This window comes from Marmota flaviventris, chromosome 3 (genome assembly GCF_047511675.1).
Source record: "Marmota flaviventris isolate mMarFla1 chromosome 3, mMarFla1.hap1, whole genome shotgun sequence".
Lineage (NCBI taxonomy): Eukaryota > Metazoa > Chordata > Mammalia > Rodentia > Sciuridae > Marmota > Marmota flaviventris.
The window spans coordinates 88,089,316-88,116,296 of NC_092500.1; the positions used below are offsets into that span (position 1 = coordinate 88,089,316).

Below are 26,981 nucleotides of genomic sequence, written 5' to 3' on the forward strand. Positions count from 1 at the left end.
TTCAAAAGATATAGAAGCCAACTTGAAGGATCTCCCAATTACAAACTGAAACAATCTGGGTAACACAATCATTGTAATGGATTATAGTCCATTATAAATTATATATCTGAATTCTTACTAATATGAATAGTTGAATAACTAAATGTAAGGTTAAAACAGGCACAGCTCCTTTGAGCAGAAATCCAATTTATAAATATACAAGGAACGATGGAAATAGAAAATCAACATTAGGCAAACACAATAATTACTGCAGACAAAACTCATCAATAGATGGTAAAAATTGTGGTAAAAAAGATTTGCACAGTTTGAAAGTATTCCCCATCCCAAGATGTTTACTAATTAAAAGGGGAAAATCTGGTAGACACTATTTCAATCAGTAAGGGTAAGTCACTATAGGTTTAACATCTTTAATCTGAAAATCCCAAATCTAGAATGCTACAAAATACAAAGCTTTTAAAGAACATGAAAACATGAGTAGAAAACTCTATGCCATGAAACTTTGTTTCATGTACAAATTTAAAATACTGCACTAAATTATCTTCATGCTATGTATAAGACCTAAAAACATAAATTTCATGTTTAGATTTTATTCCATCTCCCCAAAATATTTCATTATATACATGCAAATATTCCAAAACCAGAAATCCAGAACCCTCTGTTTTCAAGCATTTTTCAGAAAAGGGATATTCCACCTATAGTAATTTACAAGTTAACATCTTTCACACGTTCCTATGATACCCTGAAAAAAACATATCAAGTTTGTGGCATCCTTTTTTTTTTAATATATTTTTTTAGATGTTGATGGACATTTATTTTATTCATTTATTTATAAGTGGTGCTGAGAACTGAACCCAGTGCCTCACACATGCTAGGCAACAACTGAACCACAAACCCAGCCCCAAGCCTATGGCATTCTTAACACACACATATATTGTATAATTTCAGTAAGGATAAAGGAACAAATATGGACAGCAAGGAAAAACTTCACAGTTGAATAAGAGGTATCAGTGATATCATTCTCAGCATTTTGGCTAAGATCAAGCATAGAAAATTAAAGTATCAGAATATACTCAATTTCTGAAATAGTATGTACTTATATATAAATGTTCATGTCCATCCTTTCTTGCTTGGTCAGCAAGAAGACCCTAAAGATAAATCCCAAAAGCCAGGAGCATACCAAATTCTCAAATCTCAGTTTCTAAATACCATTCTTTTTAAAAAGAACCAGACTCCTTAGAGAAATGGCTGATACCAGGGATAAGGGCAGAGAAGGTACAAGATGAGTCTAGAATGTCTTGCTTGCCAAAAAGAAAGCAGTGCTCAGAAAGTGTTGTGGGCCTCATAATAAGACACAGTATCCATACTTTATAGGACTCTCCCAAGTCTAATCTCAGATAATTTAAAAATCAATATAGTAAAGATTATAACTCACTTTATGAAACAGAAATCTATGAGTCTACACTTGAAATACAGTCTCATGGATGATAGCTAGCTAGAAAGATAAATAACAAGAGATCAATTCCTTAGAGTAAAATGCTGATAAACATGGAACACAATACAGAACTGAATTTTTTTGCAATTATCATAATTAAGATTATTTTGAGATGTTTGATAAGGGGCAAAGTAACTACATAATCTGGAAGTACCTTCCCCAGAGATCGCCTATTAGTTGCAAGGAGGAAAACAGCTATACAGCAAAGACAGAACAACACTTTAACCAGGCAATCAAAATTAAGATAACAACCAGCTCCTCACCTCAGATGTGAAATCCTAACAACCCTACCTTCACTTTAGTAGTATGTTGGGGGGGACATTTATCCTCAAGCTTCATTGGAAAATACCAGATAAACCAAAATTAGAAAACATCCTATAGAAAATCTACATACACACTAATTATTAATTATTTTTGTTATAGAGAACTGATCCACCTGAAGGCAGAGAGCATATCTTACAAATCTTTCTCTCTACCACAATATCTGATTATTTTTAACAACTTAGTGAACACTGAAGACACAAAACATAATGAGATAATTAGAATAGCAAATCTTGAAACTAAGTGAATAGAATTTTTCTTAAGTAATATTTCACACTCTCATTCCAAATTCCCAAAAGTAAACCTTTGCAAAACTTTTTAACAGTATTATTGTAAAATCAGAATATGTGAAATATAACCACTCCAAATATACATTTAAATAATGAGAAGTCTTATATATTCAGATACTCTACAAAAAGAAAAAAATCTCAAAAATGAGTTGAATTAAAAAAATTTAGAAAATACAACTGTAGTTAGAACCCAACTTTATTGTTACAACCAATTTTTATTTACAGAATATAAATCTCTTCAAAAAGATACATTCCTTCATTTAATCAATGGTAAAAAGCCTTATTAATTTGGAAATAAAGGCTAAACATCACTTATATTTAAACAGAAAAACAAACTGCTTCATGAAAAGTTCTTGAACATATAGCAAAAATGTATTTTTACTTAAGCAGTTACATGAATGAGGCGGTTTTAATTTTCTTCACTGGCAATGCCATTTTTTCCACAGAAGAATTTTACTTAAATTAACAGTAGTAAAAATGTAAAAATTAAATTTTAAACATGAATTATGCAACAAAAAAAACAGGAAGTATCTCCATTAGCAAACAGATTAACAAATTCTCAGACACTCAGATACTTTCTGAGGCATATCAAAACACCTACATCAAAAGTTGCATTCATTTGAGAGGTATCAATACATTTTCAGTGCTGAGACTATTTGTAGCACTTACAGTATATACAAAGCAGCATTATACTACTATAGTTCACATTTGATAAACACAAATTTAAGCTTTATGCCACAATTTCCCAATTCAACAAACAGCTAATGCAATGACAATTACTCATTCCATTTTTTTTTTTTTTTTCCTTGCACATGGGATAGCCACATCTTCTTCCTTAGAATAACAGTATGTTTTAAAATTCAAATACTTTCTATCATGGAAACTTGACCTAACTGTACAAAGGCTCCTAAACACAGTAGAGTCAAAAGTTTCTTCTTTGTAAATTCCATAAACTTATAGTTATTTCAGTACAGTTAAATACAGAAAACTACTTCAGATTATTGGACAATAAAATTCAGTATGTCACTACCTGTATTTAAGTAGGAGCATACCACAACTAAAACCATGGTAAGTAAACACTCTCATCTCCTCCACTGCTTTTTCAGGGGGCCTTTTCCAAGTCATAGGAGCTAGTTTACATGGATACCACTGGATTTCAATCTATCTCTGATAGTTTCTTATTAAGAGTTTTTAAACTTAACTTTCGAAAGCCTACCATTCCAATCACCTAGGGTTTTTTTTTTTCCTTCTCTCTTCACTAACTAGATGAAATATAATATGTAATGCTTCCAAATTTTATAAACATCCTGTGTTTCATTAAAAGGATTAATGGTATCTAAACTACCATTAGTGGATAAGATATTAACCAAAAAAATGAGATTAAGAATATTTTAGAGAGCACTGTTTTCATAACTAGAAAAGTTATAGATTCATAATGAATACAGATATACTAATATCTTAACCCTGCTGATTTATAATGTCAGTAGTACAGTAAGTGCATGCAGGAAAGAAAAAGAAAATTTCAGGAGAGAAGTCTACTAAAAAAAGTTTTGGATGATGCCTGAAACACAAAAGAATTTTATAGTGCTTATAAGCACCATCATTTTTTTTTTTTTTCCCATCCAAATAGTTCAGATTTTCTTCCCATATCAAATTTTGTTCTGGAAATAAAAAATTTTCAGTCTAAAAACTGTTAAAAAAAATTCATTAGATAATACATCTTATTAAATTTCAGATTTCAGGTATCAAAGCAATGTGAACCAAGTGTTTTCTTTTACAGCAACACTTTTTTATAGACTGAGTACAAAATTGGGGAAATATTCATTTAAAATAATTGATACACTTTTCTGTTTAAGACATCAAACCCAAAAATTAACACTGTAATCACATATGTGATATGTAATAGAAAAAAAAGGTAGTTGAATATAACATTTAGCTAGTTTTATTTTTAAGAAATGAAAATAAAACAGAGTGCCTTAATATGTAACTAAATTTCCCAATAAAAGGACATTCTGAAATCTAATGGACCAAAGAAAAAGCAAAGCTACTTTACCACATACTTTAATTCTTTTTCCTCTGTGCATAATAATTACTAGCATTTGCCTTCTGTGTACAGTACAAGTTGATGCCAATAACAAAACTCTCCTAGCATAAAGCACTTTTTACTTTGTCTATCAACTGAATAACTGATTAATATTAAATGTTGAAGTCTTTACTACTTTGGAATGCAGTATAAAATGCTTCAAAATAATTTAAAGCAAAAAAACAAATTGACAGTATTTTTATTTATATTATGAAGTAATGAACTAAAAAATGGTACTGAAGTCTTCTGTATAATGTAAAAAAGAAATATCTGAATAATTTTAAAAGTGGAGGTTTTTAACTTTTAATTGAGAGTGTTTGGGGGGACTTTTTTTAAAGTCTGGAAGTTTTAGTTAAAATACTTATGAAGTTAAAGTAAATATTTTTAGTAAAAAAATGGATATACTTGTCATTAAAAGATCACCTATGTCTTTTCTGTCTTTTACAATCCTACAATGAACAACTTTAGAGAAGTCACCTGAGAAATTTTTAAGTTGAACTAAGAGCAGTTATTTGCCATCTCTTTATGGGATTAAGATTCACACTAAACTTCAAAGGGTTTTTTTTGTAGAAAATATTAACAAAAATATTTCCACAAACAGGAAAAGGTAATACATCAGTATATAAGCATTAAACTATATTTTCAGTTTCCTTTAGTTTAGAATTGTGACTCAAAGAATGAAACTCTAATACTATAACAGTACATAAATTCACTGCTTCCAGGAAGCTAACCTTACAAAAATTGATGGCGAACTGAAAAATGAGAAAAGTCTTATTAGGCACTGAGAGGCTAAATAAATAATTACTGACATTAACCAAAGCTGATAAAACCCTATTTCCAGTTCCTGTCACCTCACTGTGCAGCCATAACTGTTGGCTATTTTCAGTCTAAAAGCAATGAACTAGATTCATTTCCTGACAGAAAAAAAAAAAAAATACAAAAGGGAAGAGAATGCAAAACAATACACAATCTCATATGCAAGATACAATTCACACTTATTTACAAATTTTTATTTACACTGCTTTATACACATTCCAGGCAGACCTAGTTGATGAGTTTTGTGCTCATATTGATCTCATATGATCATGTCAACAGTATGATTTGCTACCACATCTCTTTGATTTCCAGAAAATGTTGGTAGCATGGGGTCAGGAGAGGGAAAAAAAAATCAAATATCATTGGTTAGGTAAGATCATACAAGAATATAAGGGGGGATAAAAGAAGGGGGTGGAATTTTGCTTGTTAAAAGCATTGAGGCCACTATGGTCTATTGACTAACATTGAACATATATGAAAGCCACTTCTAACAACCATTTTCATATATACAAAATGAGCTTACTACCAATTGAGTGATTAGGTAAGGCATTCAAATTCCTTAGCTTAACATAAAAAGGCAACTGATATCTCAGCAAGCCACAAGACAAATTTTAAGAGGGATGATTTTAGAGTGCTGTTGAGATTTACTCTGCTTTAGAATCCCTTCAATGGCCAATATAAAGAGAAGCTATTTTGAACCCTATTGTTAATCTGCACCATGATCCGCAAAACCTGTACAGGAAGCAGGAGCATCACAATACCCTCAATCTAGCCAAAATGAGGGCAACAGTTTAAGTATCTTAACTTGTTCCCAAGATCCACTGAATACTTCTTCCAGGACTAAAGCGACAGCCTTTATTCCTGGCTACATTCAATTCTATATGAATCTCTCTGAATCACTTAGTATCACAGCTAGCAGCTATGCGCAGACTAACAACAAAGGCTCAGTGAATCTCTATTCAAAATAGTTTGAAGTAAGATTATGAAGTAAGGTAGAAAAATGATCTTCTTTCCTCCCATAGTACTATAAGATATATACTCTTGGACTTTAAAAGTCAGAGAGCAAAAAATCAAGAGTAACATTACATATTCTTCATCATTCTATGCTAATGTTCAAACCACAGATGAAAATTCCACCAAAAACAACTTTTTTTGAATTTACTTTAACATTATAAAAAGCTACTCATTATTTAATTGGTTCCATTCATTTAATCAACTAGGCAAAATTTTATTGATCTTACAGTAATATGGTTTTTATAAAAACAAAAGTGAACATTTATAACATTGGGGAGGTAGAAACCAAATTTTGGTCTAACACTGTTACAGATACAAACATTTTAAGAGTCTATTTATGTAACTAGAATGTACCATTTTAAATGGCCTGTAAGTGTTTCTACTTACTTTATTATCTTGAGATAATCCAAGTAATTTTAAAGCACTTGTCTGAGAATATAAGTCATTTGGAATAATACATCAGACTCCCCAGAATATTTCTCAGAGGATAAATTTGTAGTTGCATATCTTACAAATCTTTGAATATGCAGATCCAGTAAGCCAACTTTGTACATGAGCACTTACGTGACGAAAGTGCAAAGCCTGTCAGACTAATTTTCTAAGTAAAGTTAACCATGACTGCTCAACTCCACAGAGCAGTCTTTAAAACTTGAAGCCTTCCTATCTATCCCAAAGATCTAACTTTCTTCCATAATATAACTGCCTCTCTCACCCCTAAACAAAATATATACTTAAACAAAAACAAGATACATAAAAACAACAGAAGCCCTCCTACCATAAGTATTTCTGCTAAATTCACATTTTGTTGCTTGTCAGATTTTAAGTATACAAGATCAATGTCCTCAATGTTCCTTATTTAACTCATTCACTGCCTCAACATATTACTCTGAAATTAAATGTATCAAGTAATTATTTGCTATCATTCTAAAGACAGAACCAAAGTAAAACATGAAACCAAAAAAGGAATGAATCTGAATAGATTTTTTTTAAAAAAAGAATCAATCTAAATGATATTTTCTTCTTTATAAGAATGACAATTTTGTGTGTCTGTTTGAAAATTAACAATACAAGCTATTATGTAATAAACTAAAACATATAGTATCTCAATTAAGTAAAACAAAATTTGGGATTAGAAACAATTTGATACCATGAAATTTTAAAAACTGAACTAGTAACTTCAATGTCCACATTTAGCACTTGAAAACATTACTAACTACAGATTTTGGTAACATTAAATCATTATTCTTATTCTAGGGTTATGTGGCAAATATAAAGAGACAAGAATTTAGTTCTAAGTTGTAGTTCCCCAAAAGGAAATGTTTTCCAATATTTAATTCAAAAAGATGTACCACCAACAGAGACAAAAATGTATTTTTCCCTTCTAAGCAGATATTTTTATATGAATACCCTAAATTATCTATACCAATCAGTGACTGGTATTTCAAGGGTAAATAATTCATTTTACTTAGAATCAAGATAAAAAACGTTACAATGAACAACCAGAAAATTTTTGTAAAATTAATCTTACTAAGATAAAACTTAAATTTCTCTGGAACATTTTCATTGCATACACTCAACAAACGAATCAGATGAAAGAAGTCACAGATCATGTTAAATTCATAATAAATAATTCACATGTAACAGAGTAAATTATCACAGAAAGGCTTAAACTGACATCTTTATACCTTTTGCAGATTTAACAAATATCTAATCCACCACATACTGACAGCAGTAGGTATACATTGTGACATCACTCAAGTCTATTTAAAAAATAGATTGGTTGTTTTGAGGCATAATTTGTAAAGCAAAATAACCAAATTAAGTAACAGAATTTTAACAAATATTGGCTTTTTGGAATTTCTTAAGAAAACAATTCACAAGCATTGCTCAGCTACTTGAGAATAATTAAATCTCTTCTTTACTCAGGCACTTTCAATGCAGTAACCTCAGGCTTCATTTTAAAGTACTGGTTAAAACGAACAATTGCATACCTAATGAGAAAAGAGAATAAATGACAAAATTAGTCAAAGTTAAAAAACTTAACCCTCACCTCCCGTCTTAATTTCCACTCTTCTAAGCTGGATTTTTGTAAGTTTTAAGAGTTTCAAAGGACATATTTTTAGTTTACTACACCACCTACTGGACACTTCTAATACTGAGAGTACTTAACAGCTTCTACCAGGTTTCTTTTTTTTTTCTCTTATTCTTTTTTTTTTTTTTATTGGTTGTTCAAAACATTACAAAGCTCTTGACATATCATATTTCATACATTAGATTCAAATGGGTTATGAACTCCCATTTTTACCCCAAATACAGATTGCAGAATCACATCAGTCACACATCCACATTTTTACATAATGCCATATTAGTAACTGTTGTATTCTGCTACCTTTCCTATCCTCTACTATCCCCCCTCCCCTCCCCTCCCATCTTCTCTCTCTACCCCATCTACTGTAATTCATTTCTCTCCTTGTTTTTTTTTCCCATTCCCCTCACAACCTCTTATATGTAATTTTGTATAACAATGAGGGTCTCCTTCCATTTCCATGCAATTTCCCTTTTCTCTCCCTTTCCCTCCCACCTCATGTCTCTGTTTAATGTTAATCTTTTCCTCCTGCTCTTCCTCCCTGCTCTGTTCTTAGTTGCTCTCATTATATCAAAGAAGACTTCTTTACAGACCAAATCATTAAATTCATGCAGCCTTTGTAATGACTGAAAATAATAACATAATAATGTTCCCTATGAGTTCTAAATATTAATTCAAACAAAACTAGAGACAAATGCAATACATTTAATAAAACTGAACTTACCCAAGAAAATCAAACTCAATAGTAGAATATTTGGCTTGAATCAGAGCCCACAAACCCCAAAAGAAATGAGAAGCCTTAAAAGGGGAAAAGAAAAATCAAGAATTACATTAATGTGTTTCTTTCTAAAACTAATATAAAAATGTTAACTCCATTCTCTTCATCAATTACATGCATGGTTCTTTCCCCTTGCTTCCTTCCTCTCCCTCTTTCCCTCTCTCTTGCTGGGATTTAATCTAGAGTCTCCTGGAAACTATACCCTCCTCTGGCTCCAATTCTTACTTTCTTACTGCTTTTTATATTATTTAAAAAACAGAAAATACTGAACAGTACAGTTACTGGATAGATGCAGATCACTTACTTGTCTATAATAGAAGAGGTTACAATAAATTACAATCACATAAAAAATAAAGGCCAATTCCTATAACTTGCTTTGTATCAGCACTATCAGATGTTGTCTAAATGTTTTTAATGGCTATTAACTCCTAACAGGCTTTATTATAACACACATTAAGAATCTTTCCTTCTTGACATAAAAACACAAACAAAAATGAAAATGCAAATCTCAGAAATAACAAATATATTTAAAATGTGAGACTGTTCTATGAGCAACAAACATCTGAAAATAACTTTACTGGCTCAAATCTGCACAACCAACATAACAAAAAGTAACAAACTTTATGGCAGCAAAAAATTATGTTCAGACTTAAAGAGAAATTACAGTGTAAATAGTAACTATATTTGAAATCCATCTTCAGTTAGACCTAATGGTACTTTAAAATTCTGGTAAGATTTTACTTCCTCAGACATAATAATTTATTGTAACTAGAAATACTCTAACAAAAACTCTTAAAGATAAGGTTTTTATTTCAGTTAAATTCACTATAGCAAAAGCAACAAAAGGCCTCTAAGAAAATATGACTTAATAGCTGTGAATTTTGTTATTTAAAAAACATCTGATTTGGTATGTGAAGCAACACAGTGTACCAGAAAGAATTATTTAATTTATAAGGTGCACAGGTGCAAGTCCTAGTTCTATTACTAATTCCCTTGGTAACCTTTAAGAAGTCACAAATTTTTAACGTCAGAACTATCATTTATAACATGTTCATAATACCAGCCATTCAGTATTCCATACAGAATTATTTTAAAGATAAATGGAAAGAGTATCTGTTTAAGTTTTCAAGCTAAAGTCCTCTATTTACTCTTGCCTTCCTCAAAAAATATCATTAACAGGATAACTTCCTACCACAAATACAAGTAGAAAAAGAATAAACAATGTAACAACTCCAAGTAGCTAAAGTCACACAAACATGAAACATAAAATTTTTTGAAAAGCTATGCTTTGAAGTGTGGCTTTGAGCAACCTAATTAACCATTCTTTGCCTTTGTATCCTCACCTGTAAAACACAGGTATAATAGTGTCTCTACCTGGCATGTAACAAACATTCAAGAGAATTTCAGCTACTGTTATTACACAAAATTAGAATGATAAAAATGATGAAGATTTTCAAAAATAAACTTCCAGTTTCTACCTAAGGAAGTATCTCAGATACTGAGAATTAAATAATTAGATGATATTCTTTTAAATATCTCAATCAGTGATTCTCAAACCCAGAGTCCCATAGGGATTGACACAAATGAAATATATAAAGAAAATGAACAACAGATGACACATATAAAATATAAATTGAGCAACTAGTGCATGAACCCATAGAAGGCTTCTGAAGACCAAAACTAATTCCTTAATAATAATATGTTACTTACCTTTTTCACTACCTTAACATTTGCACTTAATATTCAAAAGTAACAGTGGGGGTAAACAAGGAAAATAGATGATGGGTAAATTTGCTGGTATCATAATATAAGTGAAGACAATAGCAGCAAATAGTACTATTACAGGTCTCACTCATTATCACCACACACAATAAAAATCTAATCTCACTCTTTAGTATATCCAATATGATATCCAATATGAAGCCACTGAAACCAGTAATTTCATCAAATCTCTACCTCAGAGTGTATGTTCTATTATTTTGTGGGGTGAAATAAGAAATATACAAGCATAGGCACTATATACCACAGTAAAATGATTGTTTCAGGAAAAGTACTTATGTATCTAAGCTAGGAGTTGAATTTGCACCTTTTTACCAGAACACTATTTTTACTTGGGGGGGAAAATGACTGACATTGTGTGTGTGTGTGTGTGTGTGTGTGTTTTGCTAGGGTTTGCATGCAAGGCAAGCACTCTACCAACTGAGCTACATTCCCAGCCCCATTTTCTTATGTACAAAAAAAGAACTTGTCATTAGAAAGAAAATAAATGATAGTATTTGTTGCTAATGGAAAAACTTCAGCTTTCACCTTGAAATTAGAACTTGAGAAAAAACACATTTGATTCTGAAAACAGCTTCAAAACAGTACTATCAATTTTCCTGATAACAGTTATTTTTATCAATGTATGATGTTTTTGATATCATGAGATTCACCAATAGTTGGTAGTCCACATAATTCAATGAATCCATATTTTCTAAGTAACTAATGATGTTAAAATTACAAAATCGCATACTGGCAAAAGATTGTACAAATAAACCAATGAATTTTAAGGTCACATTTTAAAAAAAAGTAAATTGATATGCACATAGTTTACAAGTTGCTATTAATCTTAAAAGAAACTGTTGAGTCTTTATATAATATCAATAAAGAACACATACAATTATCTGAAAAGGTAAAACACTCCTGTTTTTCCATTTTACATAATGTGTGTAAAACTATTTTCTTCATGTACTTCAACTGCAATAATATATCACAACACAGAATGCAGAAATGTGAGAATCTAGCTGTCTTCTATCAATTGAGAAAAGAAATTTACAAAAATGTAAAATAATGCTAACTCTTCTAACTAAAAAAACTTTGTTTTTGCTTTGGAAAAGTTACTTTTTATAAATGGTATTTATTTTAATGAGTTTTTACCTTTAACTTTCAATAAACACTTTGAATTTTGTTTTGAATTCCAATATGATAATTAGCTTACATAAAGAAAAGTTCATAGGGGTGTTCAAAATTTCTTTAAAGAGTAAAAAGGTTCTAAGACCAAAAAACTTGAGAACTACTAGTCTAAATCTCATTGGGGTATTTTTAAGTCATACCAAATTATATGCAGATGGTATCTAATCTCTTCTAAGTTTGTTCTGTAGTGGAAAAGACTGAGAAATTAAGAGGTCATTCTAAGCCTAAAAATAACATCAACCTAGCACGTCTGACCATTTCAAGAATAGCAGGTAACTGTATTTCTCAAACACTTTTTATTTTTTACTCATATAGTGAGATATATCAATGATTCTACACTAAAGAAGCACTAAACATAAAACCTCAAAAAATCTAATGTTGATAGGCAGCATTTTTTATAGAGTGAAAATGCAAAATTTATATGTAAGATTAGACTCTAAATGGATAAAAGGAGAGGCAGAAATGGATAAAAGGAGAGCACACATTAATGTTTATTTGAGCTCAATTCACAACAGCCAAACAATGGAACTAACGAAGGTGCCCTCTAACAGATGAATGGATAAAGAAAATATACACAATAGAATATTAGTCAACCATAAAGAAGAATGACTTTATGACATTTGCCAGAACAATCATGCTAAGTGAAATAAGCTAATCCCAAAAAAAACAAAGGTCCAATGTTCTGAACTCTGGTATGTGGATGCTAACACACAACAAGGGGTTGTTCAGTGGATTAGAAAAAGAGAAGGGAGGGTGCCACTGGGAGAGAGGATAGAAATAGGAAAAGATAGTAGAATGAATCAGATATAACTTTCCTATGTACATATATAAATAATACACCAGAGTGAATCTCCACATCTGAACAGCTACAGGATGGGATCCTAATTAGAAGATACACTCTGGGTTGTATAAATATGTCAAAATTGACTACTGTCATATATAACTAAAAAGAATTAAGTAAAAAGAAATAACTGCCTATGAATAAAAGGTCAAGAAGATAATATACTGGATTAAATCACAAAAACAACTGGTTCTTCCAATTTACTTTTATTGTGATAAGATTGAGATGTGAGGATTAAATATATTGTAGAAAATCTCATCTCCCATAAATCTTCCTTCGATTAAAAGCTTTTTTATAACAAAGAAAAAGAATCCATTCCCTGAGCAAATAATTGCTGAGCACTTGTTATATTTCCAAGCACTGATCTATGGGCTGTAGATACAGCAGTGAAGGAAATGAAAAGTTTGTCCTCAAAAGAAGGCAATTTGGGCTGGGGATGTGGCTCAAGCGGTAGCGCGCTCGCCTGGCATGCGTGCGGCCCGGGTTCCATCCTCAGCACCACATACAAAGATGTTGTGTCCGCCGATAACTAAAAAAATAAATATTAAAAATTCTCTCTCTCTCTCTCTCCCCCTCTCTCTTTAAAAAAAAAAAAAAAAAAAGGCAATTTGTGTAATGTAAACTGTAAACAGTCAAGTCTTTTCATTATGTTGAACAAAAATTCACAACACTGAAAATAAATTGTTTTATAAGATGATTATATTAAGAATCTTTTATTTATTGTTTATATTTAATAAACTTACCAATGCAAACTGATTGACTTGAATGAAGAGTATTTCTACCTCCTTTTCAGTAACTTCAGTCCCAAACCCTTTATATTCCTTGTAGGCTTCAAGGTAAGAACGCAGCCACTGGTCCTGTAGTTCTCTATCTGGATAGAGACTATAGTCTACGTCACTTACACCTTTAGGGAAAAAAATACACTGAAGTTATTTTAAAAACAGACACTTTCCCACATACCTTAATAATCATTACAATCAACATTTTTTTCATAAAATGTTTTCATTTCTGTTTATAACACTAGACATTAAATAAATACTTATTAAAATAATAAACACTTTCCTGAAATGCCTTCCCTTATCTTCAATTTGTATATCCAACTTCTACTTAACTTTCAAGTTTAACTCAATTATATTTTCCACAAAATTGTTCTAAGATCACTGTAATTTTCTTTCATATCCACAGCATGACTATATGTGTTACTAACAGGGTGATATCTCATTGTATGCAGTTGATTTCCCCTCCTATAGGTACATATGAAAATATGTGTATATAGGTGAGGCTCTAGCATGTATACGATAAGCCAGGTGGAGAAAAATAACTGAAAATGTGTAAAAGAACTTTTTCACAACTTATTTCCCAGTCTGGAAACCAACAGTATATAAAAACACATGGATACACTAAAGTACACAAATACAATTCAATAATGAAATATTTCTACTACATGTAAACCATCTAAGGAAATTTCCTAATTCTTTACTTTCAGGTCATTTCATATTTCTAAATACAGTCATGAAATGAATTTTAAATTAAATCCATTACATTGAAAAAAAAAAAAGTAAGCTTTTATATTTGATTACAGATTGAGTGTTCAGGAATACAAATGAACAATTCTTCAAACAGCCGTAACCAAGTTAAGAAAAGAAAATTCTTGAGCTTTTTAATTAAAAACATTTCAAAAGCCCAAGTTTACAATGGGTGTGGGTGTGTGTTTTGCTGCTAGGGATCAAAACCCAAGCCTCCCACATACTAGGCTAGCCTCCCACATACTCCCATATAGCTCAACCACTGAGCTATACTCTCAACCCCAGTAAGTCTTTTAAATGATAAACAATACTAAATTCAAATCTCAGTTCTCAATATTCTACCACGACCTTGATGAATTATATATCCTAAATGTAAACAGGGAATACTACCTTACAGGAGGAATATTGGGGAGAAAAAAAAGTGAAATGAGATTTATGAAGCATCTTGTACCTTATAATATCACAACAGATACCACAATTATTATTTTCCTCCTGTACATTATTTTCTGATGGCAATTAAGGAAGAAAATCTGATAATCTCTTTCCTCCAATAACCAAGAAAAACAAAGAAAAGGGGTCAGCAAGAGGAAGAAAAACAGTGCTCCTATTCCCAGCTGATCCACATTTTAAAAAGCAAAAGAAAATTGTGAAACTACCATTTTAGAGGTAAACATGTTACTTCTTGGTTTTAAATTAGTTAAACCTTGGTTTTTACCTGCGAATTCATTGAAATGATTTCCAATATCATATGCCAGGTAGTTGTATCCAGAATATTCATAATCAATGAACTGTACATCACCTATATGAGACACAAAAACGAAGACATTAAGAAATCACATACAAGATCAGAAAATCCCTATGCTATTTGTAATTAAATAGCTTCCAATATTTTGTCTCATTGTATGTGCTTGGTTACTTGCACTTCTGAGACAATACAGGGTAAGGCTGTGAATTTTATGGCAATGAGCTTTACAAAATTCAAATTATATCTCTTAATCAACAGCTTCTTGTGAACACAAATGTCCACTCTATTAAAGAAAAATGAAAATACATTCTCTAAATTCTAACAAAAACGATATATTTTTCACCACATGGGGGCATCAGTAACTAAACATTCAAGTTTAATCAGAAATAACTTAATAACCAATGCCATTTTAACAAAAACTTAATCTATATTTCAACAGTAAACTGGCAAGCTTATCTCCATATGAAAATCAAATACAAACTTTAAAAAGACCTGAATTCTATTAACTTTTACATTCGTTTTATAATATATAACACTTGATAAACTAATTTAACATCACTGATTTAATGAAGGTGACTGCTATCATACTCTCACATTTACCTAGAATTGCTATATGACTAAAGTTTTCATAACTGAGTAGCATTAAAGAGCAGCACTGCTCTTTTAAAAAGAGCAAAGATATAGTTTCTTTTAGACCCTTATAAATTTTAAGAAATCTGTAAGCTAAATTAAGATTCCTATTCTAAATTATCTTATACCTATAAGTTATAGTTTTTCATTATAATACTCCAAAGATAATCCTGTTCTTCCTGTACAAGTGAAATACTCCTACTTAGGAGCTTTTAAATTTTGAATACTTATTATGGAGGGTTTGGATCAATAAGATACAGTTTCTGTACAGATAAAAGGGGGAAAAAAAGAAAAAGGTTTAAAAAAAAAAATTAATGTGAGTCACTGTCCACACCAGAGAGAGGTTTTTAAAAAAAATAATATAAGTCACTATCTACGCCAGGGATCACAAACTTGAAAGCTTAGAGGAGCTTGGAGTTAAAATGGACACATGAACAGAGATGGCTGTAAGAACAATTTCTAAGCTGCTTATATTGAGAAAATGTATAACAATTGCATAGTTATCCTCTCTTTTAAACTTTGAGATGGTATAAAACAGATTCCTGAATTATAAGCACTGATATTTCCCAAATAAAAGTGTTTTTGAACTGTGCTGATATACTAACTTTATAAAGAAGTATGTTGATCATATTCAAACAGAAAAACAGAATTATATGACAAAAAAAGAAAAAAGGCCAGAGCAAATGTAAGATTTCACATAAAAACAAATGCCTTTTGTAAATATAACTGTATTTAACATAATTTTAAATTTGTATAAATAATGGGTCTGGCGAATGTCACTCAGTAATAGAGTGCTTGCCTAACATGTATAAGGCCTTGGGTTCAATTCCCAGCATAACCAAAACAAAAAGCCAATTCTAGAATAATAAGGGAGAATGATCAAAGTATCCTCCAGTTATCAAAACTGAATATATACTGTTATAATAAACATAAGATTATAAAATGTTGGTGAGAATCATCACTGCAATTTAACTGCAAATATTATATTCTTGAATTCTCCAAATATTCCACAAAAGGTTTTAGTGTTAACTAAATCACTTCACTAAACTGCAGAAGGGGAAATCAAAACTTGTTTTTAAAATTTCTTTTCTAGGAATCATGAATAAGAAGGTGAAAACCACCACCATGATAAAAATACTTGCAGCAATGTAAATAAATAAATAGAGCCATGAAAAATTCTCATTTCTAAAAATAACACAGGAAAAAAAGATGAATAGAAATAAGCCAAAACAAAATGTTTTAGCTGCTTTTATTATGGGTGATAGACAAGTGACTTTTTTCCTTTTATTTTTAAATTCTTTATAATAAACTTTACTTTTTAAAGGGAAGTGTTATTTTTAAAAATAGTAAGATGAATTTTCTAAACAAAAGTATAAATAAATAAGAGCCTAAATACAATGATTCAAGAGATAACCAACCATAATCCTTCAAAGAAAGTCAGGATACAAGATTTACCAAGTTGCGCAACTGAGCGAACAGTTTTCGTATGTAATTTTTTAAACTGCAGCTGTTGATTGCTTTAGCTCTTTAAACACTAATTCTTGTAGAGCTCATATCAACTGTTACATGCCAATAAAAATACACAGCCCAGTCCTGCCACTTACTTTTGCCACATAAATAAAAGCTTCAATTTCAATTTTCAAAATTATATTTAGAATTTGGCGAATATAATTAAAATGGCAGGTAAAAACATGCCTGCTTGTAAAGTAAATACAAATTAATTAAAACATAGATCACTTTAACAAAAGTTAAATTCTGTTTCAGTATGAAAATTTTAGCAATGACTTTTTGTAGTAGCATTAATTCATTAACACTAGCCTTTATTTTTAAACGCTATGTTGAGTTTATAAATAATGAAATTTAAAAAATAAGAAAATGAAGCTAACAAGATACAGATGAGGCTGTTACCAGGCTCCGTGCATGTGAACAAGTGATGCGATAAACCTCCAGTCAGTGCGTTTAAGAAGCACGGGGTGCGCCGCCACATGGCAGCAACAATGGCATACCTAATCTGTAGCAGATGAAGAAAATTTGGCAAACTCACATTTTACAAGACACAAAGCTTAAAAGGAAAGAAATTAAAAAAAAAAATCTGCATTAACTATTCTTTTTCAAGTTATTACAAACAAAGTGGAACTCAACCTTAAATTTAATCTTCTGCAACAAAGTAAAATTAGAGGCCTACTGCCTTATTTAGGGTGCCAGAAAAATCAAATTACAGAATTGGAAAATGCTGTCTTATCAACAGAAAACATTTGGGTTTTTTTCTTCTTATAAATTTAGTGTTTGATTTCCACAATTTTCCATTATATAAAGGTACATTCATATCACTATTTATAATTAACTAACTTATATGGTGATCTTAATTCCTAAGACATGAATTTTTAATTGAAGCTCCAAGGGTTAAAAAGACAATGAGATTACTCCCTAAACTTTCATACAAAATTTTATGTGGATGTGTATTTCCTAAGGGGGGCAGGAATTCTCAATTTTCCAGATTCTCAAGGGATCTATGACCTCTAAAAATGTAAAGAACCACTAGTTTAAGGCCTAGCACTAGTTTTTATTTATCGTTTTTATTTATCTTTTGCAATTAGCACAATGACAAACACATAATGGGTAAAGCATGTTATTTACAGATAAATCTATAATTTGAATTTGCAAAAGTTACATTTTGTCTTTTATTACTGTAATCTTGCACATCTTCACTACAATAGTATATTCCATACACTGGGCTAAACTATCCAAATCTTAGTATATTAAAATAGTCTTTCAATTTTCTAAGTACTTTAAAGCCAAATGAATAACTAATTCCCTAGGCTACATAATTACCACATGACACATTTGTCTGGATTGCTCTATCTTACTGTTAAAAATTTAAGTGAATAAAAATGAAAGATAAAACTGTCAACAAGAAAACTGAAAATCCTTTCAAATGACTACTTGTTCTGCTCTCTTAGGCAGGAGGAAGGAGAACAGTAACCTGTCAGACCAATGTTAACAAAATGTTTTTTCTCTCATGCAGAAAAAGACAGGGAGTATTTTGGTCTGGGAAATTTTCCCTTCATCCCTCATGCTGGTGTCCAATAAGTACTCTGTATACGCCTTCAACACAGCACTCATCATTTTAAATGTTAAGCATCTCTTCAGTGATGTGACTCCTTCACTATATGATACGAACTCCTGGAGGGACAATAAGGTCCCTTTCATTTTTCACCAAGTAATCCACAGAATAATTCCCAGCATACAGGAGTAATCAAATGCTAGTGGAATAAATGGATGTTTTGCACAGAATGCTGACACATAATAAGAACACGTTTCAGATGGGGCAGGCAAAAAAAAATGAGCACAAAAACGGGGGAAAGTGTGGTATTTCTAGTATTTTTTTTTAATAAGTATATGACTGAAGACAGTGGGCCTTAATGCATGAGTTTAAAAACAAAAACCACCAAAAACAAAAAAAGTTTTTAAATCAATTTACACTTATTATTTGACTTAGGGATATTTTACTTTCTGTTAACTAGTGGTCCAGGAAAAAAAAAAAAAAAACAGGTTTAAGATTATCCTTCATTATTGTGTGAGGAACCTTCTCAAATTATAGAAATATTAGGTGTCTGAGTCACAGGGGTGTACATATTTTTCAAAATTCATTGAATAATATGCTCAAGATTTTCCTTTTCTTAAGGTCCAGGATCTCACCACACTGCCTAGGCTGGCATCAACTCCAAGGCTCAAGTCAAAAAATTCTCTTGCCTCAGGCTTCCAAGTGGCTGGAACTACTGGCATGCACTATCATGTCAAGTTTTGTAAAATTAAGTTTTGAATATTACACTATATGGAAATATTGAGCTTTAATTAATGTTATGCATGCTGACATGCTTAGGCATGAAAATCACTGATGTCTATGACACTTTGAAATATATATTTTAAAAAATAAAGCTGCGCATAGTGGCATATGCCTATAATCCCAGGGACTCCAAAAGCTGAGATAGGAGGAACACAAATTCAAGGTCAATCTGGACAACTTAGTGAGATCCTGTCTCAAAAGAAAAAAATAAAAAGAGCTGTGGATATAGCTCAGTGGTACATCACCCTTGGGTTAAAGGTTCAGTACTGCAAAATAAATTAATTAATTAAAATGTAAAAATAAGATGAACTTAAGCACCAATAGATGAAATGATATGATAAAGTACAAACTTGTCAACAAATTTTAGAATATAGGTGGCAGGTATGGGGGTGAGCACTGTACAATGTTTTTAACTTTCCTTGTACTTGAAAATTTTCACAAAATGTTTAAGAAAAAAATAGATACGTATGTGCACTTTTTTTTGTAGTTGGACACAATATCTTTATTATTAATACTTATTATTATGTGGTGCTGAGGATTGAACCCAGGGCCTCACATGTGCTAGACAAGTGCTGTACCGCTGAGCCACAACCCCAGCCCTGTATGTTCATTTCTTAGAAATACATGTATGTATTTGTCTTTGTAGACATTTGTATCAAATACTGTATGCATGTATTTTATTCTGAGTGAGGACAGTTACCTATGTCTAAGAATAAATTTGTTTTATACACAAATATATACATATGATTATGTACAGATTTCTACTTGTTACATCTATTAATATATTTATATTTTCCTATAACATGAAAATATTTCTCTAACAAGGCTAGCTTTGCTGAGGGGGCCAAACAGGTTCTCAGGCTAGAATGATCCTCAGAAACATCTGCAAACCTTGTACCAGGGCTGATTTGTGTTTACCTAAACTTTAAAATAAAACAAAAGGAAAAATTTCTTATAAATCAATTAAACAACAATAACAATAGATGAGATTTAGAGCCAATAAAATGACTAAGAATGGCAATAGCCATTTACTATTTATATTTTGTAAAACTCTAAACAAAATCCTGGTTTACTCTATAATTCCAAGAAAAAAACTTTCCTTCTCTTTCACCTATTTGTATTTCTTTAAAGAGCAATAAATCAGCTTCTTCTTAGTTTGCTGACAGAGAAAACAGTGATTGCCATTACTAAAACTTAACTTTAATATCAGATAATTATATGAGCTTTCTGAAGAAATGAGAAAAGGGAGAAATATAAAATAGCCACCAAAAGTCAAACAAAAAAAAACTGTCTAACAAAGAGCATCAATGCATGAGAAAGCAATCCAAAGGCTTCAGTAATTATGTATGACAAGTCAATAGTTAAAAGTTATTCACTGAAATTAAAATATTCAATTTGAAGATGACAGTCAACAATAAGCAATATTCCAATTTGTTCACTTAGCATAAAGTCTATTAAAACAATAATTGAGTAATTTAAAAAGTGACTGTCCAGTCTTATTTTACTGCACTGTGACAAGAACCACTGCTTTTTGTTTTCTTATTTATTTCAAATTCTATCATAATCATTAAGTGTTCTTTTCCTATCTTTTTGGGCAAGGAATGGGCCACTGTTTATCAACCACCTAATTCCTAGCACTGACTTTTCAAAAATCTTGAGAGCTATCATCCATTTTAGAAATTAAGCTCAGTCTTCTCACATATTCTTCAATCCTATCAGCTGACATGGTGAGAACAAACAGAGGCATCATTTCCTGTAACATTTGTACGTGAAAAGGTCAAACTGCATGATGCTTACAGTCTTTGAATGCACTGTGTAAGAATGTTACCTATACACTTTTAAATTAATCATCCTAATTATAGTTAAGAAAGAATAGAAATAGGGATGGAGCTATAGCTCAGTGGCAGAGCAACTTGCCTGGTATGTGTGAGGCACTGGGTTCAATTCTTAGCACCACAAATAAAATGAAGACATTCTGTCCATCTACAACTACAAAAAATTTTTTAAAGCATAGGAACATATATACTCCCATCTACACATTTTTTAAATTTTTTATATTAATCACCCTAGTTACAGTTAAGATAGAAAAAACTGCACAAAGATAAAACAAGTTATCATCTCACACCTATAAGCCATAAATCTACTAATCACAGTGAGTAGTAAATTAGTGAATTTCACTTTGTCATAACCAGACACATTTTATAAAATGCATACTGTATAGATAATATACGAGTTAGCATATTGTTTATGTATATATAGTGCCTATGACTATGTTCATGCTATAACATAGAGTTGAATATATTTAATGGAGACCACAGTATGATTACAAAGCCTAAAAGACATATTAACTCCTTAAGGGAAAAAATCGCAACTGAGAGCTGCTAAGTGCTTGGTCTGTCTTATATATTTTATGTGCATTAAATCTAAAATTTTATCAGTAACCATCTTAAGTCACATTATCTCTAAATTAAAAATAAAGCAAACACAAATTCTATACTATCAATAGTAAAAGAACTGCCTGGGAAGCTGTTAAACATGCAGATTTTTAAGCCTACCTATAGAAGCTCTTGTTCAGTTTGCCTTGGATGGGACCCAGAAATCTGCACTTTTGCCAAATACCCCAGGAGATTCTGAAGTAAATAGTCAAAAATCAAATCTAAATACTTCTAAAAGGATAAAACAATTGGTCTATATACCATTTACTTCAAGTGACTGAAATATTCTTTTTCCAAAATCTATAACTTTTCTTGGTTGTAACTAAGCTTGAATACATCCTTTATTGGAGATTTTTCTAGTTAAAACAGAAAATCTGAACTATTATGGTTTAAAAATACATACAGAGGGGCTGGGGTTGTGGCTCAGTGGTAGAGCATTCGCCTAGCATTCCTGAGGCTCTGGGTTCGATTCTCAGCACCATATAAAAAAATAAAATAAAATAAAAAATATTATGTCCACCTAAAATTAAAAAATAAATATTAAAAAAAAAAAAAAATACACACAGAGCCAGGCATGGTTGCCCATGCACTGAGGAGACTAAGGCAAGAGGATCACAAGCTCCAGGCTATCCTCAGCAACTCAGAAAGACCCTATCTCAGAATAAAAAAGAACTGAGAGTATATAGGTCAGTGGTAGAGCACACTTGGTTCAATTCACAGTACTGTAAAAATAAAAATAAAAAATACACACAGATAGAGATAAAGATATAGATATAGGAGACACAGACTTTCAAGATGGTCCTGTAAAAATTTTTAAGTCTGTCTAAAATTTGCACTTCTGAGAGAAATTGTCTCAAACATTTTATGGAGAAATACTGAACTTGATGCCATCTAAGGACAGCCCCTTGGCTTTCATCTTTTGTGTTTTGGGAAAGAACAATGTTGCAGAGGCTCAAACTCAGGGCCTTAGCCATCCATCTAGGCAAGTGCTCTACCACTGAGCTCTCATCCATTACTTTTTTATCTATTTGAATCTCACAAGGTAGGTAATAAAATAGTAAGGCCTTCAGGTCAAATCACACGAATGAGGTAAAGAGAACAACAAATCAAATATGTCTGTGAATCTAATATACAATTTAATTAAGAATTCTATGTGGATATGGGGAAAAAATGGGAGCTCATAACCCACTTGAATCAAAGTGTGAAATATGATATATCAAGAACTATGTAATGTTTTGAACAACCAACAATAAAAAATTAAAAAAAAAAAAAAGAATTCTATGTGGAAATTATCTCAATCTCAAAAGATTCAAGTTGGCTCCTTAGGTAACCAGTTAAAAAGGTAAATAGCTTTGCAGTCCACATCTGTAGGTTTCTTTTTTTTTAAGTTGTTGATGGACCTTTATTTATTTGTATATGGTGCTGAGAATCGAACCCAGTACCTCATGCATGCTAGGCAAGCACACTACCACTGAGCCACAACCCCAGCCCCATCACATCTGTAGTTTTAATAAACCTTTCTGAGATTATTGCCATAACTAAATTATCTATGCTACAATCACTTATGTGAATTAAACTTACTTAATTGTACATTAAGCTTACTTAATTTATAGAATATGAGGCATGGTATCTTCTACTTACAACTAAAGACTCAAATAAATAATATGGTTATATTACCTCAAGATCATGAGCTCCTAATTTGAAATCTATTATTAAAGACTTGAATAAAATTCTTACCATAGTTTCTTGATATTTTAACTGAGCATTCAAATTATATTTTCTTTCTCAAAATCCATGTCCCATTGTCCTATTCATAGGACAGCTATGAAAACTTAAATCGAGCAATTTTGTAAGTGTCCTATAAGATTCTGTAGAAGTTTTTTAATGTCGTGTATATAACATGATGGGACATAGAGTATGCTTATATATCAATTAATTATATATGAACTGACTGTATTTTTCAAATGGATGCCACGAGGTCCAAATTAGCTTCCAAACAACATTATAAAACTGACTGCTAATGGGGGGAAAAAATACCACCTTTCCAAAACTAGCACACAAACATAACCACAAAGAAGAAACAAATGGTACAACATGGACTTCTGAAAAAGGGTGAGCTCTAATAATATGAATCAAAATAGTTACATTTGTGGAGCTGTAAAATTTATTCTGTGTAGCAGAGAAAAATCAAGACACAAAATGATGATTCATTTAACTCTTTGTTTTTAAAAAAAATAAAATAAAAGACAACCTTGACCTCTTAAAAAACCAATTGAAGCATGAAGATTTTATTTGAAAATACAGGAATTTTCCATATAACTGAATAGTTTAGATATAGGCAACTGTTAAAATTAAAATACCTAAGGCAAAGTAATCTGATTTTTTTGGTCCCTTATTTTTTGTTTTATAAACAAGTTTGTTCTATGAAATGAATATGCAAAAGAAACTCATAAAAACAAAAATATGAAAGGTGAAAATTATATTCCAAAGGAAATAATAGATCGTCTTTGATTAACTTGCAGTTAAAAATAAAGCTGAGTGTCCACTTCAAATGTAAGATGAGTCCCTCACTTGAAATTCTGTTATAAGGTGTTATTAGGTCTTGAACTGAACTTAAAAGCTAATACATTGCTTTAATGCATAACTAATGCTTTTTTCTCACAAAAGGCATTGAGATTTGGTTACTAATAATGTAATACATATATACTATGATAATCATATGTAATAATACAACAACTCATTAATGGACACTGTCACGTACCCAATGTTTTAGGATGTACTGAAGTTTAAAATAAAAAAGGATACCACATAAAAATTTTAAGATGCTTCAAGATAAAGATGTAGGCTCATTATGTTTTCAAAAGACATACTCTATAATCCATGATATCAAACATTGGGCTGTAGTTGTAGCTCAGTGGTTGAGTGCTTGCCTCACATGCATGAGGCACTGAGTTCGATCCTCAGCATCACATTAAAAAAAATATACTGTGTCCATCTACAACTAAAAAAATTTTTTTTAAACATAACAAGCATAATATAAACACGTTCTTTAAAATATGTGCTTACATCTACCATCTCTGACAGTGTTGCTTTGGTTGGTTTTCACATTGAAGCCATCTATTAATATTAATAACCCTTATATTACAATAGTCTAAACTTATAATATGATAAAAGGGGTCATAGTAATAATTCAACATGATTTTGACCATGTTAATGAGAATTCTTTGGCTTTAGTATATTCACAACAGCACACTTTGGATTAAAAATATGGTCTTCCATCTAAAATATCTTTAAAAACCAGTTTCCTATGAAAAGCAATAGCTTCATAGTTTCAATATACTTTTAATTAATATTAATTCTTTAAACAAAATTGTATTTTTAACTTTCAATTTAGTATTTGAAGGGCATCTATTATTTAGCAACCAAACCTCAATCCACTTTACCCAATGATATAATACAATCAAATGTTTCTTAGATATGAAAACAGAGAAAATTCGAACACAGCAAGATATGAACACTCACAAAAAACATTCCACCAAAAAGTATCAATTTCTAACTCAAAAAATGTTAAAAGCTATTACCAAAGCTTCTTGATTATTACTTTAGTAGATATAAATTTGGGTAAATTCAAATAACATTTTCTCCCTTTCTGGCTCTCTCCTTAGCATCAAAATGTCTAACTAATCAGCATAAGAAACAGGTAGTAGAAAACCTACACCACACTTGTTTCTAATACTGCTGTCTTTAACAATACTGTGGGAAATTTTCTGTAAATATGAAAACAAAGCAGTACAATGTCAATTTGTTGATTTTCTACAACCCTCATTACAAGCAGGTATAATTTAAAATCATAAAACCTCAAACAGGTTTCAGAATTATATGTGAAAACAGTATTTAATCATTATACACGTAAAAATCCAAAAGGAACCATAAACTGTTTCTTACCAACCAATTTTTAAAAATATTTTACCATGACTTTATAACCTAAAAGAAATTCTTTACAGGCTTTGTGAATGTTTTTAATCCTTACATTTGAATTGCATTTATTGTTATTAATACAAAGAACCATTAAGAACATAGAAGCAGTCAATTTTACTTACTGCTAATATCAAATACCTACCTTGTTTCTCATTGTAGATTATATTCTTACACAATAGGTCATTATGGCAAAGCACAACAGGAGAGCCCAGGTTGGAAAGAATTTCCTTCATCCAAGTCATCTCTTCCTTAAGAATCTGAGAGCTTGGGATATCACTTAGGAACCTTTTAGTTTTAAAAGAAGAGTTATACTTTGTTTATCTTAATGACATTTTTTTCAAGTTTAAGGATTAATATCTATTTTAAGTAAGTTATTTCCATTTAATTAGACATGCTCCTGAATTAATAGATCAATGTATTCCAAAAGCTGAAATACAGAAGATCTTTATAATAAACTAAAATATGCATAAAAAGAAACAAAGCCAAAGTTAAAATGTAGGGCAGAGTTGGGCAAGGACACACACCTGTAATCCCAGCTACTTGGGAGGCTGAGGCAGGAGGATCACAAGTTCCAGGCCAGCCTCAGCAAATAACAAGACCCTGTCTCAAAATAAAAAAATAAAATAAAATAAAAAGGGTTGGGGATGTTGTTCAGAGCACCCTTTCTATCCCTAGTACCACAAAAAAAAAAAAAAAAAAAAAGTTGGGCAGAAAAATAAGATTTATAATTACAAAATTGGAGGAAAGAGTAACATAAATAGCTAACTGTTAACATTTACTAAATATTATTCTAAATATTCTGCATTTATCTCCATTTTATGAATAAAAAAATACAACAAAGAATTTAATAAAAAGTTTTAAGAATATTATTTAAAGTTATAAAAACTATTTAAAAATTAAAAATATCTACTTTAAGTTATGAAGAGTGAATGCAATATAAACAGGTAAAGTTCCAGAAAAATCAATTGATTATTGTGTACCATTAATAATTCAGGAAATATAAGTACATTCATATTATATAATTATGTGAACAACAAACTCACGAGAAAATGTCTTAAAATTGTGAGAGTAGAAAGGGCAGGGCAGCATGAGGAGAGAAACTTAGAAACTGTGGCTTTTCATTCTATACTCTTTGATACTAATTATT

At 31.0% G+C, this 26,981-nt stretch overlaps 1 protein-coding gene across 1 annotated transcript in view; it reads right to left on the reverse strand.

Moving 5' to 3' along the window:
- Positions 1–2,281: 2,281 nt before the first annotated feature.
- The window catches only part of Etnk1 (ethanolamine kinase 1), a 64,274-nt gene continuing 39,574 nt past the window's right edge, over positions 2,282–26,981 (reverse strand). Inside the window, exons 4-8 of the mRNA XM_027934185.2 lie at positions 25,977–26,119; positions 14,915–14,998; positions 13,417–13,577; positions 8,827–8,900; positions 2,282–8,007 (exon numbers count right to left, since the gene is read on the reverse strand). Coding sequence (XP_027789986.1) covers positions 7,935–8,007; positions 8,827–8,900; positions 13,417–13,577; positions 14,915–14,998; positions 25,977–26,119 — 535 coding nt within the window. The 3' untranslated portion in view covers positions 2,282–7,934. The remainder of the gene's footprint in view (positions 8,008–8,826; positions 8,901–13,416; positions 13,578–14,914; positions 14,999–25,976; positions 26,120–26,981) is intronic.